Source organism: Dendrobates tinctorius, unplaced genomic scaffold, assembly GCF_039654945.1.
Source record: "Dendrobates tinctorius isolate UK_male_01 unplaced genomic scaffold, ASM3965494v1 ptg000023l, whole genome shotgun sequence".
NCBI lineage: Eukaryota > Metazoa > Chordata > Amphibia > Anura > Dendrobatidae > Dendrobates > Dendrobates tinctorius.
The window spans coordinates 127807-153052 of record NW_027361691.1 but is presented as its reverse complement, the minus strand read 5'-3'; the positions used below and the strand labels follow the sequence as shown (position 1 = coordinate 153052).

The 25246-nt window shown below is 42.5% G+C and overlaps 1 protein-coding gene across 6 annotated transcripts in view; it reads left to right on the top strand.

Annotated features, from left to right (window-relative positions):
• LOC141084475 (teneurin-4-like) overlaps nucleotides 1–25246 on the top strand; it is a 1565389-nt gene that overhangs the window by 1424575 nt on the left and 115568 nt on the right. For all 6 annotated transcript variants that reach the window (XM_073569175.1, XM_073569176.1, XM_073569174.1 and 3 more), the window contains one exon: nucleotides 20340–20586. In XM_073569175.1, the coding sequence (XP_073425276.1) occupies nucleotides 20340–20586 (247 nt within the window). The remainder of the gene's footprint in view (nucleotides 1–20339; nucleotides 20587–25246) is intronic.

The following is a 25246-nucleotide window of genomic DNA, read 5'->3' as shown; positions in this document are numbered from 1 at the left end:
GGACCACCTTTGTCCAATTTGTATGGTGACTTGCAGGCTGTCTACTGATCCCACCAATATCAGTCAACTTTAATGTGTGTTTTGACCTTAAGGTTGCATAATTCACACATCCGTATATGTCACAGTTCGTGATTCAGAGAGATTCTCTCAACCCGAGCTCAACATGGGAATCGATAAGGCTATAAAGTTAGAAGACCGGTGGCCAGTCTGTGCATCATAGTCCATACTTGGACCGCCAATACACGGTTGTGTGAATCTAGCCTTAGGCTCAATGTTAGAACAATGTAACATCTGTGGATCTTCACACCCAAACTAAACATTGGCATTTATGAGACTGTCAAGTTGGGATGAGGAGACCGGCAGCCAGTTTGTACATCATGGTCCATACTCTGAGCAAGACGCATGGATGTGTGAATCTGGCCTTGGACTCATTGTTTGAACCACGGATTGTCCATGGATCTCCACACCCAAAGTCAACACTGGCATAGGTGAGGCTGTCAAAACGAGATGAGGAGACTGGACGCCAGTCTATGCTTTGTGGTCAACACTCTGACTGGGTCACATGGATGTGTCAATCCGGCCTAAAGGCCCCGTCAAACACAGCGAGATCGCTGATTTTTGTGACGCCACAGTGATCTCACCAGCGATTTCGCTGTGTGTGACATGGATCAGCGACCGGCCCCCCCTGCCGGGTATCACTGATCGCGCTGGAACGTCCTGGGCCGTTTTTTTGATCGTTGGTCTCCCTCTGGCCAGCGCGCATCACTGTGTGTGGCAGCGAGAGACCAGCGATCAGCGACGATGGGAGCTGGTTTCCAATGTAAACAGCGGGTATCTAAGAGCCACGTGGCTCTTGGATACCCTCTTGGATACCCACTGTTTACATTGGAAACCAGCTTGCTCGCTGGTCCTGATCGCTGGTGGGTCTGTCTATGTGACAGCTCACCAGCGATCAGCTAACTGTGTCCCAGCGATCCCATCCACGTCAGATCATTGGTGGGATCGCTGGGACATTGATACGTGTAACGGGACCCTTGCACTCCATATTGGAACAACGGATCGTTCTAAAGTTTCCCAAACCGAATTCAACATTGCCATAGATGAGACTGTCAAGTTGGGTTGAGGAGACTGGCAGCCAATCTGGACATCACGGGTTCATACTTGAAGCACAACACACGGATGTGTGAATCCAGCCTTGTACTCAGTGTTGGAACAACCGATCATCATCCATTGGCAAAAATGAGGCTGTCAAGTTTGTCTGGCGTTCGGCAACTAGTATCGTGGTCCATACCGGAGCTTAACAAATGGATGTCTGAATCTGGCCTTAGACTCAATGTTGGTGCAACAGCCGATCCATTGGTTTTTGTTTTGTTTTTTTTATTATTTGCATTTTTAGATTCTAGAATTTCATGGATTCAAAGTTTTGTCTCTTCAAGACTTTAAAACAATTTTATATTCCCAGTTTTAATATATATATAAAAAAAACATTAACGAACATCTAAGCCACAATATCCCGATCTACCGTGGTTTTGTTCTTCTAAAAATAAAATAAATTGTTGCAAGATGGTCCATTGTTGACTTTCCTGTCCAGAGGGGTTCTGCTGTAAGAATATTGTAGTCCATCAAGTATGAGAAAAGGGTCATAAAGAAGTTTACAAAAATGCAATATCACCTTTTTGACCCAGTATTGTTGTGATAGAAATTGCTTTCTGAGTTTATTTTTTTTTTTTTCTCTAACATTCCTATTTAACAGCAAATAAAAAAACAAAACAAAAAAACCCGTAAACAGAGACTTTGGAGAATTCTTAGGTTTTGTTTCTGACCATTATTCTGCATCTTATTTTTTCCGAGTATGGAAACGGGGCTGTTTTTGTGTTCTTTTTTTTTTTTTTAGTAATACAAGTGCGTAGTAGAGGAGCGATTTGTCCCCGTTATCATGGAAAGCGGAGAAGCCTCTACTGTGTTCCCCTGACCTGTACCAAAAGCTCAGTGACCTCTCCTCTCTCCTCGTTATCAAGGAACTTTAATGATTAGCAATGGACCAACAGTCACAGCTTCTGTCTTTTCAATGGAGGCTCCCGCCGACTTACACAAGGTAGAATGGCCCTTCATTAGTAGGAAAATAAAAGAAGTTCTTTTATTCTCCCCCATTGAAGTCTCTGGATGTTTTAGATGAGGAATTGACCTTTTTAATGATTTTTAGCCAAAATATTTTATTTTTATTGCTAATAGTTTTGCTGTAAAAATTTTAAGTTTAGTGGATTTTTTTTTTTCATTATACATTGAGAACTTAATAAAGATCTCTCGAATTTTTCAAAGATTTTTTTTTTTGTGATTGCTATGTATTTTAGAAATCTAAAACAAAGCTTTACATATGGCTGCAAAGATGAACGAAGATCAACAGTCAGCAAATGTATACAGTATATCTTCAATTTTGACAGCAATTTTGGTAAATTTCAATCAGTCGCTGGCCTGTTGGTATAAAATTGCTCTTGTTGGTCATGGCCACTAAAAAAACCCAAAAATTATATGACCGCACTGGAGTTTGCAAGCATATTTCCGATTTCTAAAAAGAAAAATATTGGTGTGATATGGGTTAATTGTAGAGAAAAATGGGGAAAAAAATTAGAGTAGGATTTGAGTTTAGTTTTGGGATTCTAGAATGCAGTTTAACAGAATTTTTTTCACTTATACAGCAATTGTGCCACATACCAGGACCCAGGGGTGACCACAACATCTGTAGTGTCCCCCCCCCCGCCAACAGCTACATCTGATTTCTGTGCTCTTCGGCAGCAGGGTCGTTTTCTCCTTGGGTTAAAAAAAAAAGAAAAATTTAGTTTTGGTACTGTCCTTTTAAACGTCTTCAATAATCCCTGAAGAGGCTTCTTTAAAGCTTCCATCAATGGAAATATTAACGGCAGGGCTCTTAGCGTAGTTCTCCATACTCATTCGATAGTGATTAGCCAAAAGATTTTGATCCAGGCCCAGCTCTTCCAAGCCCTTTTCTACTTGATCCAGGCCCTACTCCTTAGAGCCATGTTCCTCTTGACCATGACCCTACTCTTTAGAGCCGCGCTTCTCTTGTCCAAGACCCTACTCTTTAGGGGCCATGTTCCTTTTGACCAAGAGGCTACTGTTTAGATCCTAGACACTACTCCTTAGAGCCGTATTCCTCTTGACCATGACCCTACTCTTTAGAGCCACGCTTCTCTTGTCCAAGACCCTACGCTTTAGGGGCCATGTTCCTTTTGACCAAGAGGCTACTCTTTAGAGCCATGTGGCTCTTGACCAAGAGCCTACTGTTTAGATCCTAGACACTACTCCTTAGAGCCGTATACCTCTTGACCATGACCCTACTCTTTAGAGCCGCGCTTCTCTTGTCCAAGACCCTACTCTTTAGGGGCCATGTTCCTTTTGACCAAGAGGCTACTGTTTAGATCCTAGACACTACTCCTTAGAGCCATATACCTCTTGACCATGACCCTACTCTTTAGAGCCACGCTTCTCTTGTCCAAGACCCTACTCTTTAGGGGCCATGTTCCTTTTGACCAAGAGGCTACTCTTTAGAGCCATGTGGCTCTTGACCAAGAGCCTACTGTTTAGATCCTAGACACTACTCCTTAGAGCCGTATTCCTCTTGACCATGACCCTACTCTTTAGAGCCACGATTCTATTGTCCAAGACCCTACTCTTTAGGGGCCATGTTCCTTTTGACCAAGACTCTACTCTTTAGAGCCATGTGGCTCTTGACCAAGAGCCTACTGTTTAGATCCAAGACACTACTCTTTAGAGATGTGTTCCTCTTGACCAAAACCGTGCTCCTTTTATTTTTTTTGATCCGTGTTCCTTTTTCACTAAGACCCTAGTCATTTACAGTGGGTACGGAAAGTTTTCAGACCCCTTTTTAAATTTTTCACTCTCTGTTTCATTGCAGTCATTTGGTAAATTAAAAAAAAAGTACTTTTTTATCTCATTAATGTACACTCTGCACCCCATCTTGACTGAAAATAAAACAAATGTAGAATTTTTGCAAATTTATTAAAAAAGAAAAACTGAAATCACATGGTCAAAAGTATTCAGACCATTTGCTCAGACATTCATATTTAAGTCACGTGCTGTCCATTTCCTTGTGAGCCTCCTTGAGTTGGTTCTCCTCCTTCATTGGAGTCTAGCTGTGTGTAATTAAACTTGATTTGTAAAGGCGCACACCTGTCTATATAAGACCTCACAGTGCATGTCAGACCAAATGAGAATCATGAGGTCAAAGGAACTGGCCAAGGAGCTCAGAGACAGAATTGTGGCAAGCCACAGATCTGGCCAAGATTACAAAAGAATTTCTGCAGTACTTAAGGTTCCTAAGAGCACAGTGGTCTCCATAATCTTTAATTGGAAGACGTTTGGGACCACCAGAAGTCTTCCTAGACCTGGCCGTCCAGCCAAACTGAGCAATCGTGGGAGAAGAGCCTTGGTGAGAGAGGTAAAGAAGAACCCCAAGATCACTGTGGCTGAGCTCCACAGATGCAGTAGGGAGATAGTTGACTTTGTGGAACTTTCTCCCATCACTGCAGCCTCCACCTGTCGGGCCATTACGAAAGCCTCTCCTCAGTGCCATACATATGAAAACCCACATAGTTTGCTAAAAAACACATGAAGAACTCCCAGACTATGAGAAATAAGATTCTTTGGTCTAATGAGACGAAGATAGGACTTTTTTGTGATAATTCTAAACAGTATGTGTGGAGAAAACAGGCACTGCTCATCACCTGCCCAATAGTAAAACATGGTGGTGGCAGCCTCATGCTATGGGGGTGTTTTTCAGCTGCAGGGAGAGGACGACTGGTTGCAATTGAAGGAAACATGAAAGCGGCCAAGTGCAGAGAGATCCTGGATGAAAACCTCTTCCAGAGTGCTCTGGACCTTTGACTTGTTGGAAGGTGAACCTTCGGCCAAGTCCTATGACCCTAAGCACACAGCTAAAATAACAAAGGAGTGTCTTCAGAACAGCTCTGTTAATAAATTTGCAAACATTTCTACATTTCTGTTATTTTCAGTCAAGATGGGGTGCAGAGTGTACATTAATGAGAAGAAAAATGAACTTTTTTTTAATTTACCAAATGGCTGCAATGAAACAGAGTGAAAAATTTAAAGGTGTCTGAATACTTTCCGTACCCACTGTAGAGCTGTGTTCCTCTTGAACAAAACTCTACTTTGTAGAACCGTGTGCATCTTGACTAAGACCCTTCTCAACACGACCAAGACCCCACTCTTTAGAGCTGTGTACCCTTTGACTCACGGCCTGTTTATTAAGACCTGCATGCACATTAGTAGGTGTCGGGCTGTTGGCCACGTAATTCTATAGGAATCCCATCTCTCTTGTATCACCGATGTATTCCCCATGTAGGTCTGGTTAATACGATAAATTATGTTCACTGAGGTTTGAATTTGGCCATGAGAGAAGAGGCGGCCGTGTGGAGATCCTCGGGGTCTGTGTCCCCTTGTATGATGATGTAGATTAGCGAGACGCAGCTCTCGCCCATGATCTTCCCCAGACGTTCATCGTCTGTTTTTGGATGGTGCTGGGATATGACGGGATGGTTTCTCCTCGTCCGGTGTCTACATGGTTAATGTGTAGAGCGGTATCCGTTCTGTGGGGGTTGCAGAATCATTCTGTCATTTCATAATCAAGAATGCTGATGGGGAAGAAAAGGCGCTATGAATAAACTTGACAGCCCGGCTGTGAAAGGAAAAAAAAAAAAAAAATTATATTGATTTTTCTGAACAAAAAGTCAATATTTTTCTTTGCCTCGGCACTTTGCCACATCAGGAAAAAGTTAGCATGTCTTGTTTATGATTCATGGGAGTTAAGGCGGTAAATCAAGCTGCTTGCGACGTGACACTGAGTGTGCTCTCCCTGATATGTGTGTGCACTATATGTGTGTGTGCACTATATGTGTGTGTGCACTATATGTGTGTGTGGTGTGTGTGTGCACTATGTGTGTGTGCACTATGTGTGTGTGCACTATGTGTGTGTGCACTATGTGTGTGTGCACTATGTGTGTGTGCACTATGTGTGTGTGCACTATGTGTGTGTGCACTATGTGTGTGTGCACTATATGTGTGTACCAGATGTGTGCGGTACTATTTTGTGTGCTACATTTGTGCTGTATGCGTGCACTGTGCGTACATTTGTGCTATGTGTACAATCTATATAAGCATGTGCTGCGTGTGTACTATACGTGTGTGTGTGTGTGCACTGTATATGTGTGTGTGTTTATGTGCATGCGGTGTTTGTGTACTTTGTGTGTTGTTTCTGTACACTGTATGTGCACTCCATACTTGCACCCTTTATGTGCACTGTTCAAACTCTGCAGGCTAAGCTCTATCTAAGCACCGGAGGCCAAGCCCAGGGAGCTACAGTAGGTGTCCATTATATCCGTACACCATGTGTATTCCTTTGGAAGCCGGTCTTATGACTTGTATCTTTTAAGCTGCCGGATCTGAGCCCACGTGTGAGGTGTGTGGGATTGTCATGTTGTTGGAGATGATATGACAGACTGCGGCGCATATGTTACTGAGAACGTTCAGAACCGCTGCATTGTTATCGTCGGGCTCCATTGTCTCCAACTGATTATAGAAAGTTATTTCTTGAAAGCTAAGAAACTTTATATAATTTATGTTCTCCGGCGGCAGTTTGTTTTTCAAAAAAAAAAATGCGCTTTATCCACCCTCACCTGGTCCAGCGCGGAGTATATGCTGGACCATCGCATACATCAGATTCCTACTGAAGTGGGACCATGGCGGGTTTGGTATATAAGCTATTTTATCGGGCTGTTGGACTTTTTTTCAGTCTCAACCACTTTGTTCAGAGGTAAATGGGCCGTACATATAACATTAGAATCTGTAGGAATGTAGCTGCTTCCGTTTCGGGTCATTGTGTCGGCGCACTTTCCAGTAAGGAGCCATGAAGGTGCTGCAATGTGGGCGACATTCATTGGGCCATACAAGCCGTCTTTTTCCCACGGATCGTTTTATGATCGATTCATTAATCGATTACTTATTCCTACTGGATGTTGCAGATCAACCCTGTAAACCTCCCCAGTCATTAAAGGGATTATTTGCCTTTTGAATGTTAACGGCATATCTGCGGCATGTGGCCACCTGCGTGCACCGCCATCCTGAACAGTGGACAGTTTTCCTGTTCTCAAGGTGGGCGCTACATTCATTTATAATTTATGGCATATCTATCGGATATGCCATAAAAGTCCCAAATGGGAATAACCCCTTTTTTTTATGGTTATGCAGTTTTAGGGGTTAACCTGGAAATGTGTGTTGCATCTCAAAGGCGCCCCGTCCTGCACTGTTGGGGATGGAGGGGATGGGTGGTTCTGAAACTTGTAGTGAGTAGAGAAAGCTGTGCATGTGCAGCCATCTCTCTGTTCCCAATGATGCGATTCTTAGAAATGCAAAGTGAAGGGGTTTGTAGGATAATCTTAAGTCCTTTTATATAATACTAGCTGAAGAGCCCGGCGCTGCCCGGGCATAGTGACTAACTACGCTTAGTTATAACAAATTATTATTTATATATATGTGTATAGCCCCGCCCACTCCACATAGCCACATTCACTATAATATCTCACATCATCCCATCAGCCAGAGCCACCGGACTACTACCCCTAATATCCCACATCATCCCGTCAGCCAGAGCCAACGGACTACTACCACTAATATCCCACATCATCCCATCAGCCAGAGCCACCGGACTACTACCCCTAATATCCCACATCATCCCGTCGGCCAGAGCCAACGGACTACTACCACTAATATCCCACATCATCCCATCAGCCAGAGCCACCGGACTACTACCCCTAATATCCCACATCATCCCGTCAGCCAGAGCCAACGGACTACTACCCCTAATATCACACATCATCCCGTCAGCCAGAGCCAACGGACTACTACCCCTAATATCCCACATCATCCCATCAGCCAGAGCCACCGGACTACTACCCCTAATATCCCACATCATCCCATCAGCCAGAGCCACCGGACTACTACCCCTAATATCCCACATCATCCCGTCAGCCAGAGCCAACGAACTACTACCACTAATATCCCACATCATCCCATCAGCCAGAGCCACCGGACTACTACCCCTAATATCCCACATCATCCCGTCAGCCAGAGCCAACGGACTACTACCCCTAATATCCCACATCATCCCATCAGCCAGAGCCACCGGACTACTACCCCTAATATCCCACATCATCCCGTCAGCCAGAGCCAACGGACTACTACCACTAATATCCCACATCATCCCTTCAGCCAGAGCCACCGGACTACTACCCATAATATCCCACATCATCGGATCAGCCAGAGCCACCAGACTACTACCCCTAATATCCCACATCATCCCGTGAGCCAGAGCTACCGGATTACTACCCCTAATATCCCACATCATCTCGTCAGCCAGAGCCACCGGACTACTACCCCTAATATTCCACATCATCTCGTCAGCCAGAGCCACCGGACTACTACCCCTAATATCCCACATCATCCCGTCAGCCAGAGCCACCGGACTACTACCCCTAATATCCCACATCATCCCGTCAGCCAGAGCCACCGGACTATTACCCCTAATATCCCACATCATCCCGTCAGCCAGAGCCACCGGACTACTACCCCTAATATCCCACATCATCCCGTCAGCCAGAGCCACCGGACTACTACCCCTAATATCCCACATCATCCCGTCAGCCAGAGCCACCGGACTATTACCCCTAATATCCCACATCATCCCGTCAGCCAGAGCCACCGGACTACTACCCCTAATATCCCACATCATCCCGTCAGCCAGAGCCACCGGACTATTACCCCTAATATCCCACATCATCCCGTCAGCCAGAGCCACCGGACTACTACCCCTAATATCCCACATCATCTCGTCAGCCAGAGCCACCGGACTACTACCCCTAATATCCCACATCATCCCGTCAGCCAGAGCCACCGGACTACTACCCCTAATATCCCACATCATCCCGTCAGCCAGAGCCACCGGACTACTACCCCTAATATCCCACATCATCCCGTCAGCCAGAGCCACCGGACTACTACCCCTAATATCCCACATCATCCCGTCAGCCAGAGCCTCCGGACTACTACCCCTAATATTCCACATCATCCCGTCAGCCAGAGTCACCGGACTACTACCCCTAATATCCCACATCATCCCGTCAGCCAGAGCCACCGGACTACTACCCCTAATATTCCACATCATCCCGTCAGCCAGAGCCACCGGACTACTACCCCTAATATCCCACATCATCCCGTCAGCCAGAGCCACCGGACTATTACCCCTAATATCCCACATCATCCCATCAGAGCCAGTAAAAGTAGAATAGTGAAATTGCACAGAAACATGGTTCACTAAGATCCCAGGTTTTCTACTGATCAGGCTGATATTCTCACTTATCTGCCACCATAAATAGCACAGTCATGCTTTTCACCACTGGACAGGCACAAACCTTATACATTAGTACAGTAGAGAAACCTTCACACACATTTTCATGCACCGTCAACTTGTAATTTGTCCGGCTGAGTTGCTCATGGATGTACAGCATCTGTATGCAGTATAGTATCATATTTAATGGGTTGTTATGGGAAAAGCATTACGTGTTATATGGGTATATTCAGGTGAATTGTGGGGAAAGTAGCACTTTAAAAAATACTCACAGCATCAGAGCACAGTAACACATCAATAATGCAAAAAAGTGTCTGAGAAAATATTAAATCCACATGACATGTAATATGTGCACTTTCCTACATTCAGGTGTGTCACTTAGTGATACCACACGGGAGGGGGGGGATTCATTTCTGTCATGTGATCTCTGCTCCCTTCTGGGGGACAGACGATGGCTGGAGCTTATGTTCCCGGGGATGCTAGATTTCTCCCACCATGTCAGTGTCTGCTGAGGTGTTGTCAAGTGGGAAAACTTGCGCATAGCAACCAATCACAGCTCAGCTACTTTTAACCAGCTCTGGTGAAATGAGAGATGCTTAGTGATTGGTTGCTAGGACCAACAGTTTTCCTTGCAACCAATCACAGCTGAGCTTCTTTTGAACAGCTCTGGTGAAATGAAAGATGCTTCGTTATTGGTGATACACACACATTGAGTTTTTATATATAGAGATGTCAATGAGGGTATTTGGGGTTAGAATATGGTGGCGGGCACCTTGACAGCTTTTGTGTGGCTACTCATCATGATTTACCGCTCTCCATCTAGAAAAACTCCAGTGCCCCATCCTGCACTGTAGGGAATGGAGACTTGAAGTGACTAGAGAAAGCTGCACATGTGCGGCCACCTCTTTATTCTCAATGGTGTGAGATGGGAAATGCAGAGTAGAGGGGTATTATAGGATGTCAATAAGAATATTTAGGGTTTGAGTCTGGTGGCGAGCATCTTACCAGCTTCTGTTACGCCCTATACACTCCATGTGGAAGTGCCCCATTGTGCACTTTTGGGGATGGAGAGATGGCTGGTTCTGAAACTTGAAGTGAGTAGAGAAAGGTGCGCATGTGCAGCCATCTCTTTAGACTCAGTGGTGTGAGATGGGGCCCCTTTCTCACGGGAAGTGCAGAATAAAGGGGTTTATAGGGTGTCAATAAGAGTATTTAGGGTTTGAGTCTGGTGGCGGGCCTCTTACCAGCTTCTGTTCCGCCTGTGGGTATGCATCTTGATTTCCTGTGCTCCAGGACCATATGGATGAGGAGATGGATGGTTCTGAAACTTGAGATGAGTAGAGAAAGGTGCGCATGTGCAGCCACCCCTCTTTTCCCAGTGGTGTGAGATGGGGCTCTGTTATCAAAGGAGATGCAGGGTAAAGGGGGTTTTAGGATAATGTCAAGTAGTTTTATTTAGGATGTCAACAAGGGTGCTTGGGGTTTGAGTCCGGTGGCGGGCCCCCTTCCAGCTTCTGTGCTAGCTCTGGAAACGCGTTCTGATTTCTTGTTCTCCATATGGGATAATGGATTGTAATAATACAAATGTGACAATGTATTACCGCCATTGTGGCGGTGATATTTGTAAATCCTCGCGCGCGCCGTATCACATTTGGTAGATCCTAATTGCCGCCGTGTCCCGATGGCTGTCCAATGTCAGCGGCAGTCAATGACATTTTAATGGACGGCAGAGCGTGACGATATTTGATGCATTTAGCTTCCGCATCAGTACAATGATGGGTCATATTTTACCCGCGACGGTCGTTGGCGTTCCTATTAATGATGATGACGCCGCGCAGTGGGATCCTCATTGCGTCCCTAGAAAGAGGCCTGAAGTCCTGCCTGTCATTTTGCGGCGAGTCCAATCCATCTCCCCCTCCCCCCCCCCCCCGCTGCGTTTCCTGCCCCTGATTATCGAGCACTGTACATTCCCGTATACTGTTATTATTTTTATGGCGTCGTTAGATCGTGTGCCGCCATTACAGCGCTGGAGAATTTTTAATTTTTTTTTTTTTTTTTGCATTAATCAAGTTTACAGCCCATGAAAGCAAGAATTAATATTGTGTTTAGCGAGCGCTCTCTGGCAGCTTTTTATTTTTCCCTTGGGTGCAAACGATCCTCCGCAGTGTCGTGACGAGCCCTTGATGGTATTTGTACTCACACATATGTTAATGACCAACTAGAATCATTTGCTGCCGGTCTGTGCTTTGGCTGACGCCACTTTTAAAGGGACAGTGAACCTAAACCCCCCCCCCTTTTTTTTTTTTTAAGCGCCATTTGCTTTCTGTTATCAACCGCTTTAGACCGTGAAGAATTTAGCACTCAGAAATATTAGTCCTGGCACATGCCTTTTTTAATATTCCTATCAATCATAGTAATGGTGGTTGTCTCTTTAAATCTGGTAAGACCCGCCCACGATTACTTTTTTTTAGGCTTTCAGTGAGTCATGTGACTTTATTCAGTTTGGTGATTGGTTGAGAGCAGTAACAGTGGGCGGGGCATATTGGTTTAGATGTAAGATATAAAGGGGTCAAGATATATTTATTACAGGAATTTTTAGTATGTAAGTCGCTTTTATCGGAATTGGCAAATAGTCTGCGTCATGGAGGCGTGCTGAAATTTTGATCCATATAATTTCTCAGAGGAGCATTGCATGGCCTATAAGTCTCCTTACACTGGCATGTCCCTCTCTGGCAGCTTATTTACTTTTTACAGTTTATCAAATGCTGGATTAAAGGATTTTTTTTTTTTTTTTTTCTAATTTCTTTTTCCAGTTTTTCCCTATGGTCCCTGTCACATAGGTCTTTTACGGTATATACTTCTTAGCCCAATTCTTTCTCTTGGCAAAGCCAAAAAGAGAATTTGAAAATAAAATACTTTATGCAAGAAAATTTTTGAGTAAAAAAAAAAAAAATATTCCTGATCACTTTTCTAAACAAATGTAAAAGTTTTCATATCCGAAAAGGCAATTGCTCAACTCGCAATAACGAAATTTATACTTTTTTTTTTTTTTTTTCCTACATACCGTAATTTGCTTGTAATTTGCAGAAAAAAAAACTCCTAGTTCCGGATTATCAAATATAAACTGATGCAAAATCCTCTGTGTAGTGCCAGTTCCAGGTTATCATCATTTTTTTAGATGATTGGATGCCGGATTAAGGGAATTTCACTCTGGAATTGTAATATTGGCAATTTTTTTTTTTTTTTTTTTTTTTTAAATGCCGACTGTTTTTTCCAACGTCGCCCCCGGTGGTGTGGAGGCCTATTCTATATCATCTCTATTGATTAAGCATGAATGTCTCATTCTCTGCAGTCCCAGGAGATGCCTAAAACGCTTGTATTTTTTTTTATTTCTCGCTGCTGTAGCACTTTTATTTATTTATTTCCTGAATTAATCCTATAAGCAGATTTTCACACATCCAATTGCCTTTTTCTTTTTTTTTTCCCCCTTTTCAATTTCCTTTTATCTCTTAGGATTTTCTTCTGATTTCTCATTTGCTCCCACAATTCATTAACTCTTCCCTTACCTCCCTCGTCATGTCCGAAAAATAATCACCTACAAATATAAAAAGTGTTATTTTTTTGGGGAGGGAAAGCTGGGTGAATGTTTTTAGTAATTTTCCTGCACCCCTGCCACAATATGGAGGTAATGACGCAGACCACTCTGCCACCAGATATGTGTCTAGTTATAATCAGTACCTCGTTGGTACATGCCGCAGCATACGTTGTACTATTTGCCTATCAGGGGCCTGGGAAAGCTTGACAGCAACCACCGGATTTGTTTTGGGGCATTGCGTTTTCCTGGGAATGCCCGAAATTGAGGTTATGGTGTGGATGCCTGCAGAACGAATAAAATTACTAAATAGTTTTGCCATTCAGGAGCATGGGAAAGCTGGGTGACTTACTAAAATAGCCACTATACATTTAGTAAAATTGTGAACATGAAATTTTCTTTGTAATGCCCTAAACCAAGTTTATGTCCTGCATGCCTGCAGAACTGAAGAAATAACTAAATAGTTTTGCCATTCAGGAGCTTAGGAAAGCTGGGTAACTCTTCATATAACCATTCTGGATCTCCTACAAATATGACCATCTATATTTCCTTGTAAAGTCTTAAAATGTTGATATGGTCAGGGACAAATGCAAAAATAAAGAGAAAACTTTACATTGGCCATTCAGGGGCCTGGGAAAGGTGGATGATTAATAATATAGCCGCTATAGATTTAATAGGAATGTGAGCATCTAATTTTTCCTTGTAAAGCACTAAACTGAGTTTATAACCTACAGAAATAATAAATAGTTTTGCCATTCGGGAGCTGGGTGAATTTTGATAATATCCACTATGGATCTACTACAAATATGAGCATCTATTTGTCCTTGTAAAACCCTAAAATGTTGATTTTGGTCAGGGACGAATGTAGAAATAAACAGAAAGCTAGATATATTGGGCCATTCAGGACCCTGGGAAAGTAGGGTCACACATAAGATTATATATCGCTCATCTTTTTTTATTTTAAACTAATGCATCTACTTTTTCTCCTAATGCCCTTAAATGAAATATGGGGCAGGTATACACACAGAACTAAACAGATATCGAACTGATTGCCCACTTGGGTGCCGAGGAAAGCTGGGTGATGACAAATATGGCCAGCATACATTGCTTAGAGCATTGAAGATCAATTTCCCATTTATGGTAACATTGTTATATTTGGGTTCACATATGTATAACTGCAGAAATGTACACAGGGATATATGTAACGAGACAGATATGCCATTCAGGGGTCTGGGAAAGTTTGGCAGTTCCACCATTGGTATACTAATGCATCGCTTTTCCTTGTAATGCCCTAAAATCTAGATAATGGCAGGTAAATCTACAGCACCTGACAGATCCTTACACTGATCTGCCATTTGGGATGCTGAGAAAGTTGGGTGCTGAAAAAAAATATTGTCACCATTGATTGTGTGAATTCCTCTATTTAGCAATGTTCCCTATTTAAGTAGCCTTATTTATGGATTCTATACTATGCAAAGGACTAATTGGACAGCACTGTCATTCAGGAGCCTGAATCGTGTCATTAAATGTCTTACCCTGTTGAGTTTTACAGGCTATTTTTTTTTTTTTCCTGAAGAACGAGTTCACTGAGAATCCATCAGTGAACTAGTTCTGATGATGGCTTTTGTATCTGTTTTTTTTTTTTTTTTTTGTGCTCTTCTCAGACCACGTCAGAGTTCACCTGAACTTTGGTGTGTTCATGAATCAGCTGAGAGGAGCTCACAAGAAGGAAGGTGACAGTTATAGACTCCCCCTGAGAAGGAGCTCACTGACGGATTCTCAGTTAACTCATTCTGCAGTCAGGAATAAAGAGTGCAATCTAGAGGCTATAGAAAACAGAGTTGTGTTTTTTTAGCATTTCAAGTATAAATAAAAAAAATTCTCCTCAAACTGAGGGAGGGGTGTGTACCCCTGCATGAAAAGGTGGGTTTGCTATTCAATTTAATAGATGGGAAAATATGTTTTTGCATCTTCTAACTTTCTGATCTGGAGAGGGCTATGGCAAAAATTACTTGGTCAGGAAATATCCCTTTTATACAACCATTCAGGAGTCTGGGAAAGCTGAGTTTAAAGTTTATATAAAAAAAAAACAAAAAAAAAAACTGCTCCACAAGTAGTAGCGGAAGGGATCTTGTCCAGAAGATTATCTATAAAATAACGAGCCGACAGGAGCTGTACAAAAATTCTGCCCGCGGTGAGTAAGGAAGCGGCTCCTGTGAGCAAAAGGAGAGTTGAAATGACAGGTGCGCTCAGAGGCTGCGGGCTTCATAATGTGACTCCAGCTGAACGCAGCAGTACCACAGACAGTGTCTGATTCCGTAGCTTGGGAACACGGGATGTTTTGCCATGTATTTTAGTGTTTTGTTTTTTTTTCTGTCTGACCCCTGGTTGTGCTTATACCCTGTTATAGATGGTTCCAAACTAGTCAGAAAAAGTCATTACCCTTTCTGATGGTTATGAGTAATGAAAAGCTTTTGTTGCTGGGATAAAAAACAAAACCGGACTGATTTTTTTCTAGAAACGGCGCCCCCTCTGTCGACAGGTTGTGTGAGGTACTGCATGTAAGCCCCTCTCACTTAAGCGCAATTCTAGATAAAAACTATGCACAGATATGACGCTTTAAAAAAAAAAAAAAAGTTAGACATTTTTTTTCTCTTTTTGATGAGGACCAGTCACCAGTTTAAGAGTAGCCAGGTTTTGCGCTCATTTAATTCCTGCTATTCCTCCTGAGTATTCAGTTTTTATTTATTTTTTGTTCTTTCTTTGTTTTAAATCCGCTAGGGTTCCGGAGATATTGGCCTTTTTTTTTAATTAAGATCTTTTATGGTCTTCAGCACAGATTGGGACTCTCAGGATCCTCAGGGGCGTGCCTTATGGCAGTTTTACATAATTACCCTATGAGCCACGCCCCTTTAGTGAAGACCATAAATAAAATGGCCCATATCTTTGGAACCGTATGGAAAATGTTAAAAAAAAAAAATAAAAAAATAATCCCAATACTAAAGGGAGCTGTGGGAATAACATAAAGGCAAAAACTGGTCAATTTTGACCTAATGATGGGTCATCTTTAAATATTGACTTAAATGGTGTGTTGACTTCAGGCTTGGTTAATTTTCTATGGTCATCCACATAAGTGGCGTTGAGCGGTCGCTTATCTTCTCAGGAAATAGTAGAATGTTCCCTTCTGTTTGGAGGACGCGGCCTTCTGTTTGGAGGACGCGGCCTTCACCCACAGGCATTAGCTGATGATTTGATGGAATTCACCAACTGAAGTCGTGGCCCACAATCAAGATGTGGTCAGATGGACATCCCAAAATTTTGCCTTTAGGATATTCTTGATATCTGGTCACCTTCTGATTCCGTAGATACTTATTATTCCCAAACAAGGGGCTGGTAAAAAATGACTGGCCCAACTAGCAGGCATAAATTCAGATGCCCCCTATTGGTAAGGTTGTGCAGGAACTTGCTTTAGTAAGGCCACCATTGAATACCAAGGGTCAAAATTTGGCTTCAGTTGTCCATTTACGCACTTAGAAAATTTTGGTAAATTTGGATTTTTTTTATTTTTGTGTGTGCTTTGACTATAAAAATGTGTCTGAGCCAACCCTTTTTCACTGAGATGTGAGGTTTTGGTAGAACCGGTTGGTTGATGGAGGCCTTGTGCTTGGCCAGAAATATCTGATAACTATATGTCCCTTTTTAAGAAAAGCCAATGAGAAGCACTTTCGATGGTCAGCGTCTAAAGGTGACATCTGTGATACTTCAGAGCAGGCTGTCAGATGGTTGCTCAAGGCCCCAGTTCTGATGTTCGTGCCTAGGGGGGTTCGAGACCCCGGTAATCCGTCCGATAATTGCCCATTTGTGAGAAGGCCCTGAAGCTACACTTTATCTGTACGGGCCGTCTGACTGTGACAGCCATTATAACAGGGGAAAAAATGGCGTCTTGGGGTTGTGATATATTGTGATCTCTCTGGTCTCCACCCAGGTCCATGGGCTATGGAATTCTAGCTGGTCCTCACTCCTGTCGACAGTGAGGTCTGTTGCCAAGGGAAAGCGGCAGAAATGTGAAAGGCCGATGGTATATGCCCAAAACACGCAGCAGAGAACATTGGGGTTATGGAACCTTTTGAGGTTCCCCAAACTGTTTTTTCTTTTGGCGTCCTCTCATTTATGTGTTTATTTTACTCGCTTATATAGCGCCATCATATTCCTCATAAACCGGGAGGAGGACTAATCCTCATTAATTGTATTTATCCCTTAATTACTGAAGGAAAAGTGAGTTATTATGAGACAATAATGCGTTTATGGTCGTCGCGCCCTGACACGACCACACACAAAGTAGTGTAAATGGGGGCGTTAACCCTGACAGTGCTGAAATCCACTTCTCTCTCCCCATGCTCAGTAATCACAATGAAAATTACTCCAAAGAGAGTGTATAGATACAACTCCTATCATACCGCCATATAGCATCTCGTAGAAGTTGCCTTGTTTACATTCATCTATACTGTTTTACGAAAGTATTCACCCCCTTTGGCTACCTCACACCATGGAATTTCAGTTTTTTGTTTTTTTTTATTGAGGGTTTGCATCACAGTCCTACAACTGTGGACATTTTTTTTTTTTTTTTTTTTTTTTTTTTTTTTATTGTGAAGAAAACAACAAATACGAAAACTTCAGTATGCAAAACTGTTTGCCCCCTTTAGCGGCAATTACAGCTGCAAGTCGCATTAAATAAGTCTCTATGAGCTTTCCACATCTTACCACTGGGAGTTTTGCCCATTCCTCAAGGCAAAACTGCTCCAAGTTAGGCCCCCTTCACACATCCGTTTTTTATATCAATATGTGGTCTATTTTTTTTTTTTTTTCCAGCATACAGTGATGACACACGGATGATATCCATGTGACATCTGCATGACACAAAACAATTAAATTCTCCAATGTCTGGGGAAAGCGGTACAATTAGCGCTTTTCTCAGCCGCCGATTGCTGACTACAACTATCCTCATCCCCACTTGGTCTCGCTGCGATCAGCGAGACCAGGCGGAGCTGATGATAGTTGTAGTCAGGGCATTAAATAAGTAAATGAATTAAATTAAAAAAATAGCGTGGGGTCCCCCTTATTTTTGTTAACCAGCTGAGTGATAACCGACAGCTGGGGGCTGATGTTGTTATTCTGGGAAGGGAACAATATCTATAAAGGTTCCCAGCCTATTAAAAATAGCTCACAGCTGTCTGCTTAGCCTTTACTGGTTATTAAAAACGGGAACCAAAAACCCAGCTGCAGTGAAAAACGCTTACATCAGTAAGTATATCACAGTTCACAGGCCGGCTCACACAGAGGTTACCGTGAGAACCACCGCCTGGGATCTGCAGTGACACTTAATTACGTCACCGCTCATTACTGTAGCCGGGTTCTCATGCTACTTTCATTTTGTTCCAGCTGCCTCGTTGAGCAGTCACATTACTGATATGTATCACATTACTTACTCATCACAAAACTCGCGTCATGGTTTTTGGCTCCCTCTTTTTCAATAACCAGTATTGGCTACGCAGACAGCTGTGAGCTGTTAATAGGCTTTGAACCTTTATGGATATTGGCTCCTTCCCAGAATAATAACACCAGTCCCCAGCTGTCTGCTTTCCCTCAGCTTGTTAATAAAAATAAGGGGGAACCCACGTCAGTTTTTTTGTTTCTTTATTCAATATATACAAGTACAGAAATCTACACATGGAAAGCGTGTCAAACTGACAGTACAAGGACACACGTATGTCACATACGTGCACACAGAACACGGACCACGGATCTCACCAGTACTGTTTATTTGGTTTTTTTTTTCAGTACCAGAAACACTAGGACGTGTGAAGGTGACCTTAGATGGTTTCTTTTGGTGAACCGCAATCTTCAAGTCTGACCACAGATTCTCAATTGGACTAAAGTTTGGGCTGCGACTAGGCCACGCCAAAACATTTACACATTTCCCCGTAAACCACTCGAGTATTGCTTTAGCAGTATGCTTTAGGTCGTTGTCCTGCTGGAAAATGAACCTCAATCCCAGTCTAAAATCGCTGACAGACTGAAACATGTTTTGCTCAAAAATATCCCTTTATTTTGCACCATCCATCTTCCCTTCAACTATTACCACTTTCCCTGTCCCTCTTGCTGAAAACATTCCCACAGCATGATGCTGCCACCACCATATTTTGATGTGAGGATGGTGTTCTTGGGGTGATGAGCTGTGTTGGTTTGGCCCCAGACATGGCGTTTACCTTGGCGACCAAAGTAAAATTTTGGTCTCTCCATTCCCCATACATTTCTGGAGTCTCCTACATGTCTTTTGGCAAACTCAACACAAGCCTTACAATATTCTTGTACATAGGGGGCAGTATTATAGTAGTTATATTCTTGTACATAGCAGCAGTATTATAGTAGTTATATTCTTGTACATAGGGGGCAGTATTATAGTAGTTATATACTTGTACATAGGGGGCAGTATTATAGTAGTTATATACTTGTACATAGGGGGCAGTATTATAGTAGTTATATTCTTGTACATAGGGGGCAGTATTATAGTAGTTATATTCTTGTACATAGGGAGCAGTATTATAGTAGTTATATTCTTGTACATAGGGGGCAGTATTATAGTAGTTATATTCTTGTACATAGGGGGCAGTATTATAGTAGTTATATTCTTGTACATGGGGGGCAGTATTATAGTAGTTATATTCTTGTACATAGGGGCAGTATTATAGTAGCTATATTCTTGTACATAGGAGCAGTATTATAGTAGTTATATTCTTGTACATAGGGAGCAGTATTATAGTAGTTATATTCTTGTACATAGGGGGCAGTATTATAGTAGTTATATTCTTGTACATAGGGGGCAGTATTATAGTAGTTGTATTCTTGTACATAGGGGCACTATTATAGTAGTTTAATACTGCTCCTATGTACAAGTATATTAGTAGTTATATTCTTGTACGTAGGGGCAATATTATAGTAGTTATATTCTTGAGCGTAGGGGGCAGTATTATAGTAGTTATATTCTTGAGCGTAGGGGGCAGTATTATAGTAGTTGTATTCTTGTACATAGGAGCAGTATTTATCTATATTTACAGGGCCAACGCATGTCATGATTTTTCTACAAACCTGGAGTTTTCCTTTATATAGTAACAGCCAGGAATCACAAATATTAAGCCATTTTCTGACAGTGGTAAATTGCGTAAATCCTTATTCTTTTGTGCACCTGTAATTTTCTGATTACTAACATTTTGCCAATTTTTTGTTTTCCAGATCAGTCGCTGGGTCTGCAGAACCATTTGAGGCTGAGAACACCTCCTCTCCCGTTGTCTCACCCGACAAACCCCCACCATGCAGCTTCCATCAACTCCCTGAACAGGGGCAATTTCACCCCACGTAGTAACCCTAGCCCCGCTCCCACGGATCACTCACTATCAGGCGAGCCACCGGGCAGTGCCCAGGAGGCTATCCATGGTCAAGACAACTGGCTTCTCAACAGCAACATCCCCCTGGAGACCAGGTACTTCTCAGTAGCTGCTGAAATATTTCGAGGTTGTTTTGAGTTGCCGACGATGACAGGTTAAGGCCAAAACACTGTCCTGCTAATTGCTCATAAAAGACCGTTAAAAAGGCAATCGGCACTACAAGGCTTTATGTTCTTTACAGGCCGAGTGCGTGACAGGTAAAAGCTCTTGAAAGGGTCTACGCACGTGTTACCCTCATCCCGGCCCATCAATAGTCAGCTTATCGGACAAGCCCCGACATAAAACTGTGTCATTCAGCGGGAGAAAATCTTGAGTCAAGACAAACTAATCCCGTCTATGAAGTAAAGAACTCTAAACGCTCTTCCCCTCCGGATTACAAAAAAAAAAATTGTCTCCCATGATCCTAATCTTCCATCTGTCTGTATCCTAAGACAAGATATGTGACATGTCTGGTGCCTTCCTCGGTAGGCCAACGTGGACCTATTGTCTAGCCAGGTTTTGGTTTATTTTTGAGTATGTGTGTGAAGGGGGCTGGTTTTCTTGGTCAGTTCAATATCCAATGCAGCCCCCTTCTTGATTGTGACCGATTTTAAAGAGAAATGGAGGCTAGCTTGGAGTCTACAGAATCAACGGGGAAAGGAAGTTCTCTTGTTGGAACAAAGCTGGAAAAGAAGACATGGAATGGAGTTGGAACGTCAGACGACTTTTGGAATTTACGATTTAGTTTTTTGTTTTTTTTTTCCCTTGGACAATCCCTTTAAGGACCTCTATAATAACAAAAAAGTATTGAGAAAGTTTGATAAAGGTCATCTCTAATAGGTAACTTTGACTACCCCTTTATCTGTTGGGGTCCAAGACCCCGATGAGCCCGTGTAAATAGAGCGGAGGTGGATCTTGTCCACTTCTGCTACGTTATCGGAGTGTCGAAGACCAATTCTCGACTATCTCCAGTGATCATATTAAGAATGAATCGAAAATCAGCGATTTTCGAGAACTTTATCTTGTCTTGCCATGAAATTCCTAAAAAAGAAAAAAAAAAAACATTCCAGGGGACCTCTATCTGGAGGTCGCCATCTTCTCCTTCACCCTATAGAAATGTAATAGGCGAATCACATTGCCGATCACCCGCACAGCTGCTCGGTGACCACTAACTAAGGCTGACATTTCATATAACACATTAATCAAAAGGAGAAAAAAAAAGTGTCCGGCCTAATTTTCTCTAATTAGGCAATTACGCCCGGCACATATATTACCGGGCCAATGTCCACAGGTCAGAACTGGAGATCATTAACTCCTGAGGCATGACCAATGTGTTTACGGGCGAGGAATTGCAGCATTGTGGGGTTTTGTGTTTTTTGTTTTTTTTTTTGTTCACGACTTGAATTTTAACTTTCTGAAACTCCAAAAAGGGTTAACTTCCCTGAATATGTGAGAAAGCAGAAATGCATGATGGACTTCAATTATGTCAGAACGAAGCAACTTCTGATTTTCTGTTCATGGTGTTGACGTTGCGGTGAGTTTTTTTGGGGTCAAGGACTTGACGGAAAATTTGGTCGGTGCTTTAAACGCGTTTCCCATTGAACCTAACTGAAGCCGTCTGTGATCCTACATCTTCGGGTTACATTTTTTTTTTTTTTTTTACATCTTTTGCCAATTGCATCTTATAAACCACCATGGAAAATTCTATAAAAAGTTGGTATAAAAATTAAAGTTAGCAGTTTTAATGAGCAAAAGGTTTAGTGTCTCCATCCGATATCGCCTGGTTCGGCCGACCGTCAAGTGTGTATTGAAAGATGCCCGATTTCGGACTGACCATCACATTGTTCACAGAAAGTAAGCCACCGGCAAAGATGTCTGTCTGCGGCTTTCTCATAGAGGACATAGGAGCGTTCAGCTGAAGGATTGTTCCTCTGTATGGGAGAGACGGCCGAGATGATGGGCATCCGAAAGATCAGCCAAAGCTTGTTTCGGCTGAACGCCATCTTACAACATTCCTTTCTCTGTAATAAGCAATGTACAAGGGTATGCGCCACAAAAGAGAAAATACATTACTCAACTGCGTTTTTTTACTTTAAAGTGGTCGTGTCAAGCCAGTTTTAATTAGTATTCCCTTTTTAAAAATTTGATTTATTCTTTGGGTCCATTACTCCTAGAAATATATGAACTAGGTAACTGGGCATTACCACTTTCCTTGTCAATAAGCTCACCACCTCCTCCTTCTGCACAATGACTGATACCTCTATATACAGTAGATAACACAGGATCCACCATTCACAATAGGTGATGGCACAGCTCACCTCCTCCTCCTGTACAATGACTGATAACACCTCTATATACAGTAGATAACACGGGATCCACCATTCACAATAAGTGATGTCACAGCTCACCTCCTCCCCCTCCTGTACAATGACTGATAACCCCTCTATATACAGTCGATAACACAGGATCCACTATTCACAATAGGGGATGTCATAGCTCACCTCCTCCTCCTGTACAATGACTGATACCTCTATATACAGTAGATAACACAGGATCCACCATCTACAATAGGTGATGTTACAGCTCACCACCTCCTCCCTTGAGATCAATGTCTGATAACACCCCTATATACAGTAGATAACACAGGATCCACCATTCATAATAGATGATGTCATAGCTCACCTCCTCCCCCTCCTGTATAATGACTGATAACACCGGGTTTGGAATATGCACAGCCAGTCCGTGCATTGCGATTCGAGATCGGACCGATGATCACGGATGTCTGAAAGACCCCTTAGGGTTCCGATTTTAGATGAAGCCCTTCTAAATGTGAATTCTTTGGAAGTCCATTCTAATCAATGACTATTTTGTGCTCTGTGGCCAAACACTAAAATATAGACTGTTTTTATTTTTGGAATTTGTGGAGACTAAAAAAAATAAAATAAAATAAAAAATGTTATCAAGGCAAAAGTAGTTTGGAGAGAAGGATGCGTCCATGTGCTTCTCCCAGGACTTGGATTTTTCTTATGGCTTTTATTTTGTGTCTCACATTTGGCTGGATGAGGGAGAGCCGTCGTCTTATCCCCCGAGCGCAGGACCGGGGCCTGTGAAGATCTCACGGTTCACGCGGTCGGTTAGAGGAGCGCAGCGTTCTATTGATCTGTGTACTCCACGTTACCTCGGAGGAGCTCTTCACTCGGCGCCAAAGTGACCCGTAAACGCAAGACAAACAGAAGAAAAAGATGGAGAAGTGCTAGCGACCTGTGAAGTGTTATTAACATGAATTAGAGCCTCTCCTTTTGTAATGAGCGGAGCGCTGCAGACAGTGTGCGCTGCGGAGCGGGAGGTGAAACCAATCAATGAGGCTGGCAAAGTGACTCTCAGACGGGGCCAGTGCACGATGCACGGGGCCACGGAATATAAATCCCAGCCACTGGGACGGCCAGACACCAGACGCCCCGGCATTGATTGTCATTGTTACATTAAAGGGAAGGGGTCATCCGCAGATTGAATCAGAATTTTATTTAAAATGTTTGTTTTTTTTCTTATGTCATTTTTAGTTTCCATTATCATGATCTTTATATTAAGGGGGTGGGGAATAAGAAGTTTTGCAATTTTCATACTGACCTCTAAACCTAAACTTTGCTTCTTTTTTTTTTTTTTTTTTTTTTTTTTTACAAATGACTTTTCAGCAGCGTTATTAGCATCACAGACAGGATTACAATGACTGATATCACCTCTATATACAGTACAGATCACAAGATCGACCATCACAATAGCTGATGTCGCAGCTCACCTCCTCCTGTACTATTGGTGATAATACTTCTATATACATAGGATGCACCATTCACAATAGGTGATATCACAGCTCACCTCCTCCCCTCACCTCTGTATACAGTAGATAACACAGGATCCACCATTCACAATAGGTGATGTCACAGCTCACCTCCTCCTGTACAATGACTGATAACCCCTCTATATACAGTAGAGAACACAGGATCATCCACCACTCACAATAGGAGATGTCACAGCTCACCTCCTCCTCCTGTACAATTACTGATAACACCTCTCTATACAGTAGATAACACAGGATCATCCACCACTCACAATAGTGGATGTCACAGCTCACCTCCTCCTCCTGTACAATGACTGATAACACCTCTCTATACAGTAGATAACACAGGATCATCCACCACTCACAATAGGAGATGTCACAGCTCACCTCCTCCTCCTGTACAATGACTGATAACACCTCTCTATACAGTAGATAACACAGGATCCACCACTCACAATAGATGTTACTTCTACAGAAGTCAGTAAGGTCAGTGCCACTCTATAGCTCAGCTCCCTACATTTATGTGACTGTTGAAAATAACAGAAAATGTATCTAGTATTTGGCCCAGTGGCCAGTGTGAAAATTGCAAGATTTATGATTTATTTGAATAGTGAAATGGAAAATAATCCTCATCAATCATTCCTTAAAAAAAAAAAATACATTTTACATTAAATTGATTTAAACGGCTCATTCCTTTTCTTTTTTTCTACAAATATATTTAAAAAAAAAAAAAAAGTGCTGGTCAAGGGAAAGGGATACAAAACTTTGATCACCACTAATGAAGTCACTGCGTACATAAGTGAAAAAGTCACATGGAAGATTAATAAATGGGGGGGGGGGGGGGGATATTTTTGTTCTGGTTTCCAAAATGTATGCAAAGT